The sequence below is a fragment of the Myotis davidii genome, unplaced genomic scaffold, assembly GCF_000327345.1.
Source record: "Myotis davidii unplaced genomic scaffold, ASM32734v1 scaffold167, whole genome shotgun sequence".
Lineage (NCBI taxonomy): Eukaryota > Metazoa > Chordata > Mammalia > Chiroptera > Vespertilionidae > Myotis > Myotis davidii.
The window spans coordinates 777,318-788,041 of record NW_006300048.1 but is presented as its reverse complement, the minus strand read 5'-3'; the positions used below and the strand labels follow the sequence as shown (position 1 = coordinate 788,041).

General features: G+C 44.9%; 2 protein-coding genes across 6 annotated transcripts in view; one reads left to right on the top strand and one right to left on the bottom strand.

The window, feature by feature from the left end:
* OARD1 (O-acyl-ADP-ribose deacylase 1) overlaps positions 1–639 on the top strand; it is an 11,237-nt gene extending 10,598 nt beyond the window's left edge. For all 5 annotated transcript variants that reach the window (XM_015572202.1, XM_006776313.2, XM_006776312.2 and 2 more), the window contains exon 8: positions 12–639. The gene's annotated coding sequence lies outside the window, so the exon portion shown is untranslated. The remainder of the gene's footprint in view (positions 1–11) is intronic.
* The window catches only part of APOBEC2 (apolipoprotein B mRNA editing enzyme catalytic polypeptide like 2), a 14,140-nt gene continuing 4,016 nt past the window's right edge, over positions 601–10,724 (bottom strand). Inside the window, exons 2-3 of the mRNA XM_006776311.2 lie at positions 3,711–4,274; positions 601–1,018 (exon numbers count right to left, since the gene is read on the bottom strand). Coding sequence (XP_006776374.1) covers positions 3,731–4,274 — 544 coding nt within the window. The 3' untranslated portion in view covers positions 601–1,018; positions 3,711–3,730. The remainder of the gene's footprint in view (positions 1,019–3,710; positions 4,275–10,724) is intronic.

Genomic DNA, 10,724 nt, shown 5'->3' with positions numbered 1-10,724 from the left:
CCGGCAAGCAGGGATGTGATAAAATGTTTTATTTGTAGATAGTCTTGGGGTCAAATTCCGATGACTTATCACACTCAAAGCCTGGAGAAAGGCATTGCCTGATAATCAGAATAAGCACATTATTCCTGGAAACCTAGTTAGAGTTTGGCAGCTACCCAGCAATTCACATGTGACATCTTACTTCTACATAGGACTCAGATCTTTTAAGAAATGAGACTTGGACATCATCCTGCCATCACCATCAAGTACCGCATGTTGACTCCTCATATTGTGTATCTGAACATTAAAATCCTACTCACCTCTAATTAATCAAGAGGCTAATTGCTTATTGGCTGTTGGGACATGGATATTTTAGAAGTATTTCCCATGCCTTTTGTTTCACCCTCTACTAAGGGATCTTGGAAGGAAATATTTTATGAAGGTCAAGACCAGGATGAGAAGTCTACATGGGAGAGTTAGTATCCTGTGTTGCCTAGCCAGGTTCTGATTTAAGCTTCCCTCCCACTTAAAATGTAGCCCGGGAAATCCCTATCCCTGGGACTTCATTGCTGTCCATAGTTAACATCTAAATGTCCGTTTCTTTAAAAACCTGGTCACAGAAAAACCACGCCACTTTTATTATTGCTGCTTATTTTTCTTTAAAAAAAAAAAAGACCAACTTAACATAAATGCATTTCTGGACATATTTTAAAAATCTGCACAGATCTTGGGTCCGAGGCTCTTTGCCTTAAGCAGCCCATTTGGGGGAATAATTAGGACCCTCAGACCCATGATACTTGATGCCCATATATGTTTGCTATTTCTCCTTGCAACTCTCTTCTTTCCCAAGAGCAGGCTTAGAGAGAGAGGCACCGCTAAAATGATTTATAGCATGAGAAGTATATTTTGAGTCCTTAGAGGGCCTTGTGCAGTGGGATTGTTTGGTGTTAAATGTTGTCCAGCTCCACGTGGTATTAGGAAGTCAGGCGTGTCCCAGATGCCCATACATGTCACCGCCATCTCTTGGCAGCAGGCAGACCTTGAGAAAACAGAAAACATGTTACTGAGAGCCGTGCTGGCCCCAAACAATGAAGAATTTTCTGTTTTAATTACTGTCTCTGTGTGCCTTCCCCAAGTCCCAGAATTTCTCCATTGTGTCCTGTGACTTCTGGTTTACCCAGGGTTGGATCTGTTCCATTCATGTTGGTATGGTTCACACAGAAAAACCCAGAAGAGATCTGCTTTAACTCTGTTCTTTGGAGTTGAATACATGGCTAAATCCTAGACTGTCATTTTTTAAAAAGATGGAATAAGAAATATGAGGAAATTTTTCTTTAGCAAATGCCTATTTCTTGGGATTATTTTAATTAAGCAGAGTTGTTTGTTTGGTCTTTTAGGTAACAACTCTATTTTTTTAAAAACTTAGTACATTTTAACCTTTTCCTTCAGGAACATGAGCAACTCAAATAGAGTACTGGGAAGCATGTTAATAATGGGTCCAGATAATATAGGTATGTCCACTAATGGAAAAAGGCTTATAATGTGGAAAATGTCCAATAATATTTTAAGAAGAATTTGACTTAGAAATGCACCTTTTCCATCAAGCTGATTTATCTATTTACTTCTGTTTAGATTAGCATAAGGTACAACCCTCAATTATCTAAAATTAAAAGCTCTATTTAATCTTCCCTGAAATGCTTAATTTTTATAGCAGATTTAGCCATCTCATTTGACTTAATGAGGGAAAAACAACAACAACATACACAAATCCCTGAGGACCTGCTAGTTAGGCAGCTGGAAGAAGTGGCCCATGACTCTGAAAGATGTTTAAGAAGTATACTAAGGTTAAAAATTAAGCTATTAGTCTTTCTGTAGAATCTATGTAGGGTTTATAATTACCCTAATAAAATCTTCAAGGAATTTAAAAGCTAATTTTGTATCTTCAAAGGTCACCCTTACAAATCTGATGTATTACTATGTAAAGTGGTGTCTTATTTTATATTCGTAGAGTACCACATGGCATTACTTGATCATAGTCTCACTGAATTCAATGAATGGGTCCTGGTTGTTTTGTAAGAAATGGCTGAAAATCGTGTCTTTATGGATTGGCGAATGCTCATCTGGAGCAGCGGTTGCCAACCTTTGGGACCTCACGGACCACCGGTTGGCGATCACTGATCTGGAGGATGACCAGGCACCCTGAGTGCATGTCTAATAGCATACTTCTGCCAACACCAACCTCCAGAAATTGATATTTTCAAAACATGTTTATGAAGTGAATCTTAAGTATATTAAGAGAGACACCCAAAATGAATAACTTCATGGGAGCATGCTGCTTTTGTGTTTTAGTAATACGTTATTCCAAAATTAAGGTTTCTTAAAGAGGTGGTGAAGACCCACTCCCTGTTACCGGAGGACTTTGATCAGTAACTCAGGCCTAGTAAAGGGACTTAGTCATACATAGCATTGCTGTGGGAGCAAAGTAGAATAGACCAAATTCAAAAAGATAGTAAAGAATTCTTTACCCTCTTTCCTGAGGGTAATTGGCCTGCTTCTGTAAGAGTCTAATTTACCCTCAGCAAGAGGCCAAATCGGCCTTCATTGTGTCCTAATTATTTACTTAAATAGCTAATTTTTACCTCCAGTTCTCCTATTACATCTTGATACCTGTAGGAGGCTACTTCTGAGCAGCTGCCTAATTTACAAACATCTTTTTAACCCTTTAAACATCCCTGCATGGAAAAGCGTGTTGCTATATTATCCCCATTCCTGCATTCAGCATTTTTTTCTGAGTTCTGCTGTTTTTTCAACATTGGGAAAATGTTCTTGCATTATACATTCACACAGCAAGTATTGGTCTCCCTCAAAGCAGAATCATTTGTTTGAAAACATGAAAGTTGCTCTGGCCAAAAATTGGGGCATTTCAAAAGTATCAAAAATGAAAAAAAAAAATTACCCCCAATAGAACGAAACACCTGCTTTAGAGGAAAAAATGGAATGGTAGGATTGCAAATGGAGGTGGGAGCAAGGCATCTACATTACTAATTCTGGATACACGCCCATGGGGGCATATTTAGGGGATTGAAATATATTCTAGGCTGTTTTCCAGTAGTAGGCTCTTGTGCCATCTAAACCTTAATACAGACTTTCTCATGAAAACTTTCAGATTCCTGTCAACCCTACGATTCCATGTCATAGGGAAAGTTAGTCTGATATAAAAGAGTAGGAGGGAAAAGGATTTAGGGAGAGGAATTTAGAGGAAATAAAAGGAGAGAGGATCTTCTAAAACAGAGGTTCTCAACCTTCCTAATGCCGCGACCCTTTAATACCGTTCCTCATGTTGTGGTGACCCCCAACCATAAAATTATTTTCGTTGCTACTTCATAACTGTAATTTTGCTACTGTTGTGAACTGTAATGTAAATGTCTGATATGCAGGATGTATTTTCGTCGTTACAAATTGAACATAATTAAAGCATAGTGATTAATCACAAAAACAATATGTAATTATATATGTGTTTTCCGATGGTCTTAGGCGACCCCTGTGAAAGGGTCGTTCGACGCCCTCAAAGGGGTCGCGACCCACAGGTTGAGAACCTCTGTTCTAAAATGTTTTTAAAGTCAACCCAAAGCAGAAAAATCACATCTTTCCCAAGGAAAATCTAACCCCACTGGTTCCACCTGACCTCCAGCCTTCAGCCCTGTTACTGGAGTAATGGTGCGGTGACTCACGTGAGGCTGAGCGCAGTCGCCTACTTCAGGATGTCGGCCAACTTTTCCTCGTAGTACAGGAAGTTCTCCTGAATGTCCTCCCAGGGCTCAAAGGCCTTGGATTCGCCCTCTTCCTGCTCCACGAAATTCTGCCAGATGTACTCGAAGTCCTGGGGCTTCATGATGCGCAGCCTGCAGCCCGCCTCCTTCAGCTTCTTCAGCGCAGCCTGCATCTCGGGCTCCTCCCACATGAAGAGGCGCCCCACCAGGATGAGCAGGCGCAGGTTCTTGGTCTTGCTCAGGGTTTTGATGATGCGGTCGGCGCAAGCTACGCAGGGGCTGGAGGACACGTACCAGGTGACGTTGTAGCGCAGGGCCGGGTCGAAGTTTGGCACGACGGTGTTGAAGAAGGCTTCCTCCGCGTGGGCAGTTGCATGCTCGTCCTCGAGGTATCCCCGGGATGCCTGCACCTGGCCTCCCTTGTCCTGCACTTCAATCACGTAGCAGAGGAAGGTCTTGTTCCGCCCCGAGCTGTACTCCACATTCCGGAACTGGAACTTGAAGTAGTTAACAGGCAGCCGCTCCCTGTGGGGTGGAGAAGACAAAGGGACAGGGAAGAAGGGAGAATGATGAGTTCTTTGTAGGGCCAGACCTCCTCGGCATGAGGGACAAAAAGGCATGAAAGCATCCCACAGGGTTTCTCTGGAGGAAAGAGAATTTGGGGTGAGGGGTGCATTCTGGTCACCCCATCAGGAAGGGTCTCCAAACAACCAACATCACTTGCTGTGCACAAAGCACGCCTACATTTCTAAGTCAGTGTCTCTTTAAGCTGGCTCTACATTAGAAGCACCAAGGCTCTGCCAGTAATGCCTGGGCCCCACACAAAACCAGTTAAATCAGAACATCTGGGGGTAGGAGGGGCCAGGCATCAGCATATTAAAAAGCTCTCCAGATGATCCTAATTTGTGGCCAGGTTTGAAAAGCAGTGTTCAAATAGTAATTTTACAAAGTAGCAAGCATGTACAATTTCTCATGACAGCAGGACAAAGACTTCGCAGAACATTTCATACTTCGTTCCTCCTCCTTGTCATTCATGTATGTTGCATCTTCCCCACAGAATGGCCTACAGTTTGCAGTGCCACCACGCTCTCCCAGTGACTGTTTCTCAAGCCTGTCTTTTCCCTCAGGTGAAAGAAAGGTTGTCCTAGAATTTTTATCTTGGAGGCCACACTAAGGGTATCTTGATATGATTTAGCTTCTAAGATTTGGCCCCTCCAGATGCTTATAACCTAGCAGCTAGGTTCCAGCTGGACAGGAGAGATATAAATAAGACAGCTGCAAACACTAGAAAACTGCTAAAACGGAGTAGGCAGAGTGAAGGACATATGAAGGCTCTTGAAAGTTTAGCCTTGATTCAGGAGGCAATAGAGAATCGTTACAGGTTCTTGAGTAACAAAAGACACAATAAATCGCTTCTCTTTGGCTAAGATCGAGTATAGTATCTGTTCTTACCACTTTAATATCGGATACGGCCTCTACCCAAGGATGATATATTAAATGAATTTTTGGAGCAGGGAGGTGGAGTAGGAGCTTGCTTATCTCTTGCAGTACTTCCGGAATGGTGCACAACAAAGAAAAGAGAGAAAGACAGTAAAAGTCGTGCCCACAGAAGAGGACCGTGGTGGCTTTAAGCAGACAGCGTGAAGCTGGAGAAAGCCTGAAATAGAGACAGCCCACTGGAGTCGGAGGAAACCGGACTTGGTGGTGAATATGTCCAGTGGCTTCAATCAATCCATCAATATGTCCAGATGGATGACGAGGAAAGGAAAGAAGCAGAAAAAGGCCGGTTTTAAAAAATATCTATTTTTATTGATTTCAGAGAGGAAGGGAGAGGAGAGAGAGATAGAAACATCAGTGATGAGAGAGAATTATTGATTTGGCTGCCTCCTGCATGCCCCCTTTGGGGGATGGAGCCCACAGCCTAGGCATGTGACCTCCTGGTTCATAGGTCGACACTCAAACACTGAGCCACTGCGGCCAGACTTTGAAAAGTTTAGTAGTAAGAAGAAGGGGAGAAAAGTGCAGACAGACTACGAGACAGGACACCAGAGTTGAAGGTTGTTTCTATCTTCATATGGAGGGGGGTGTTTTTCTAAAATAGGAAGATCTGTGCAGGTTTGAAGGCTGAGGAGGCTAGAATAGGAGAGCGTGGCAATGCCAGAGGGAGAGCAGGGGATGACTAGCACCAGCTGGGCAGGTTGAATGTTTTCTTTTTAAAAAATGTCATCTCTGGGGAGCATTTGAGATCTTGTCCCCCCCCCCCCCACAACTCCCCCCCCCCCCCAGCAGATGTCATTAGTTTGGCTCAAATAAACTCATGACAATTCTCAAAATAAAAATAAAAACAAAAGTGCAATGTCTCTGGCTGCCCCAGAAGATAGCCTGAGGTAACCATTAACTTCTCTGCTGCTTCTCTCCCTGCCTGCTGTTTCCCCAAAGAGGTCAGCTAACTCCCTGGGCTGCCGGGGAATCCCTGGCATCCCAGGGCCTTGGCTTGTTAGGGGTAAGCAGCAGGTGCCAAAGAGCTGAGTAAACTTGAGCTGTTGCCCTGCAGGGTGCCCTTCCTCCCATCACCAACTTGATTCTCCCCAAGTTTCCGTGTCCCTTGCTGGCAAGTTAAGTTTCCACTTCGGAGATGGATGTGTTTGAGGACCCAGCCCCAGGGATTCCTTTGGGCGCTATACTTAGCTCTCTAAGCCCCTCTGTCCCTGGTTGGATGTGTTTGTTATTGACTTAGCATTCAGAGAGAATGGGTGACCCCGATGCTGCCCCTCTCCTCTTTCAGCCCCTGCTGGGATTAGCTCTCCCTAATAAACTCGCCCACCAGACCACTCCTGAACTTTGCGGTTGCTAAATGACCCCTTCTCTTCCGGAGTGGCTTTTCCCTTCCAAAAAGCACAGAGCTTACCTTTCTCGCCCAAGTCCTTTTTTGCTCTTCAAGGCCTTTTGCCAGACCATGCCACCCCACTTCACCCCACCCCGAGTCTAATCCATAGCCACCTGTATGATAGATTCTCAGAAGTCCTCACTTCATGTTGTCAATAAATCCTGTGACTTTAAGCAAAACAACATATAAGAACCCAATTTTACCATAGGCTTAACGATATAAACAAGATTTAAGTTCCGATGGCATCTCATCAATGTTATAATGAGACGTTGAAAAAGACGTGGTTATTGGAGGATCTGCTGTATTCATGACTTTGTGTTTGGCTTGGGGGCTTCAGCAATGGCTGTCAGTGGTCCCTCGGGTTTCCTTCTGGAACCCCCAGAAGTATTGCATGTGGCCAAGTATAGTCCAGCCTAGAGTATGAATTTGGCCCAGCGTGCAATTGCCAGTTGGCCTGATGGTCTGAGACTGCTGCTTTCTCAGCCCCTCTTAAGCTCTGGTGTTTTTCCCTCGTCCTTCCCTGGGCAAGGGGAGAGGACCGAGAGAAACGTGAAACCCAAGGGAGAGGAGGAAAGTTCACTTCTATAAATATCATTTTCCAACCCCTCTGCTCAGCAGCCTCATGGCCTACCCTGCCCCTCAGCAGAGACAATAGAAAGACAAAATAGATGCCTCAGGGAGGGAAGTGCTTTCAAGGGGCAAAGGATAGTCAGGGAAGGCCTTGGCTCCCAGCCTTATCTTTGGGCTTCCTCGGAGACTGGGTTTGCTTGGCTTCTCCAGTTTGGTCTTCTGGAAGGAGCATAAAGATCAAGTGATGATCTTTGGGAATTCCCACAGACTGAAAGAGCTGGGCCCCTGAGGGAAACCAGGGCAACAGATTTGTTTGAGCTCTGAAACTTCCCCAGGGAGCGAGGACAACGTGGTCATCTTGGGTGATTATACAGAATCACAAACTAAGCCAACACTATTATGCCCATTGGTAGAAGGGGAAACAGTGACACTTCTTAAATTAACACAAACATTTTTTTCTAAGTAGTATGATATGCCGGTGGACCACATTTACTTATGCTCTGAACCCCAGCAGATAAGTTACTGCTAAAGTGGTGTGTGTGTGTGTGTGTGTGTGTTGGAGTGGTGGTCAGGAGAGAGATGCAGATGGTAGAATTTTTTACCTGGGCTCAGTTGCTTATTCAGGCACAGAAACCAACAGCATTATTCCTACCCCCAGCCTCTTTAAGTACCACTGCTTGGTGGAGGGGAAGGGATGTGAGTAAATATACATACATATGTGTGTATACATATATACACATGTACGTATATACACACAGATATATATACACACATATATATGTGTGTATATATATGCACACATGTCTACAATAATAAAAGCATAATATGCTAATTAGACTGGACATCCTTCCGGACGAAGCCACTGTGGCGGGGGCCGAGCCCCTTGCATGAATTTCATGCATTGGACCTTTGATATATACACACATATATATATCCCCATGTTCACATTTAAAAACATTTGCGTTTCTGCAATTCTCTAGGCAGGAAACTGAGACTCCAGATAGCTAGGAAAAAATTGGGATGATGGTCTGCTTGGTGGAGGGGAAGGGATGTGAGTAAATGTGTGTACATATACATATGTGTGTATACATATATATACATGCATGTATGTATATACACATATACATGTGTGTGTATATATGCACATCTAAACAAAAATCTATACAGTGAAAAGAAGCAACCTGGAGGGCAGTAGATGCTGGTCTGAGATTAAATATTTGCTCCAAGATAATCTAGGGAGTGGAAAATCCATTCACTGGTAACTGAGTGTTGACCCATTTCAGCTTTCTTTCACTAGACCTGCTCAAAAGAGGCAGAATTGCCAGTTTTAGGCTCCTTTTTCATTTTCAGACAACTTCCAAAGTGAATGCTAAAGTGGGCCTCAACTGAAGGGGGAGTGGAGAGAAGCTGAGAGTTGCACTGAGAAGGGGTGTGGTGGGCTGCCTGCTCCTGATTGGCAGTTCTGGATAGGATTCCGACCTAGGCAGGCCCTGAGTCCACGCCTTTTCCCTGAGCAGCACCATCTTTACACTGAGCTCTGACCTTCCACTGGCTCTCACTGGAGAGGAGACCAGGGTGGTCAGAGTCAGTGCTGTCTTCTATTCTTTTTTAATATATATATATTTTTATTGATTTCAGAGAGGAAGGGAGAGGGAGAAAGAGATGGAAACATCAGTGATGAAAGGGAATCATTGATCGGCTGCCTCCTGCATGTCCCCTTAACTGGGGATCGAGCCTGCAATCCAGGCATGTGCCCCGACCAGAAATCAAATGGTGGCCTCCTGGTTCATAGGTCTACACTCAGCCACTGAGCCATGCCATCCTGTCTTCTATTCTTTATGGACCAAACCTTCCCAGCATGCTCCAGAGTCCAGAGTAAGGGGTTGTGGGGCTTGTGGTATTAACAATGGTGTGAAGGCCCCTCACTCCTTGCCTGTCCCTTTCCTTTGAACCCTGCCTTGTCCCTCAGCCAGAGTAAACTACTGGAAGCTAAAGCAGTGTCCAGAAGGGAAATCACTGCATGTGCCACTCATCTCTGCTCCATAATAACCCCTTGATAGCAGGTTCAGCTTCATGCAAAATCATAAACAAATAACTAGAGGCAAAGACAAACACAGAGGTGCTGCCAGGCTAAGCCACAGTCAGTCACCCATCACTGGGTGGAGAGATGGGACACAACCAATCCTGGTGGCCTGGTGCTTCCCTAGAGCATGCTGAGTCCAAAGGCAGCCAGGGACCAGTGAAATCCTCTCTGGGCCTACTGCTGCTGGATCTTCATACATCCTGAATTTCTCTCCTTGAGAAGTTCCCCTGCAATTAATTCCCTATCCCAGTGCCTTGCAGAGAGTCCGACACACAATAGGTGCTCCTCATTAGTTCACTCCATTATTCAACAACAAATACTTACTACCAACAAATACTTATGGAAGGAAGGATCTCCTTCCATAGCGAGTGAGCTCCTGGAACCAAGGACTCTGCTGGCCCGAGGCTCTCGGCGGCCCCTATGTCTATATTCATCTGTGCCCATTGCTTTTTTAATCCTAGGTGGAGGGTGGCTTTGGTTGGGCATGGGCTGGGTATTATTCTTGGTGGCAGGGACAAAGCAGTTAAAAGGCAACATCCCTATCCTTATGAAAGTTAAATAGCAGTGGAGGAAACGGCAGCAAATAAATGATTCCTACTCAATAAATATTTGTTGACTATAAACGACTCCTCTTTATGGCTTTTTTAGACATGGCGTGACAATTTGGAGTCGGACAGTCCTGGGGTGCGTGCCCCACTCCATCCACTAGCTTTGGGCAAATTACTCATCCCTCCAAGACTTGGCTTCCTCATCTGAAAGATAGGTTGAGTAAGTGAACCCTTCAGGTTTTGAACAACTGCTGATGCCCAAAAATTAGACCTAGCATTCATGGATGGGGCCATTTTTTGGCCTCAAATCTTAACCCTCAGAGCCCATCTTAAGCACTACCAACCTCAGCCCTTCTCTACTCTTCCTCTCACTTTCAGAGGTTCCTGTCTTTCAGTGGTGTGCTAGCTTAGCACCCAGGAAACTGAGAAAAAGTGAAAAGACCCTCATTTCTAACTTTGCTGACTTTTGTAGTAAACACTCGCATTACTGCGATTTCAAGAACTCGGAGTTGGGAAGAGAGATGCACAGTCGACTCTCAGCCAGTGTAAACTGGTGGGGGCCCACCACTGCAGCTTTAGATCCCCTTTTAACACTTTCCTCCAAGTTATTGATAACTAAAGGCCCGGTGCATGAATTCATGCACCAGTGGCATCCGTTGGCCTTGCCTGTGGGATCGGGCCAAAACCGGCTCTCTGACATCCCCCAAGGGGTCCCAGATTGTGAGAGGGCACAGGCCAGGCCGAGGGACCCCACTGGTGCACAATCAGGGCTGGGGAGGGACATGAGAGGTTGGCCAGCCAGGGGACTGTGAGAGAGCTCCAGGGCATGTCCAGCCCATCTTGCTCAGTCCTGATAGGCCAGACCCCAGCAGCAAGCTACACTACCA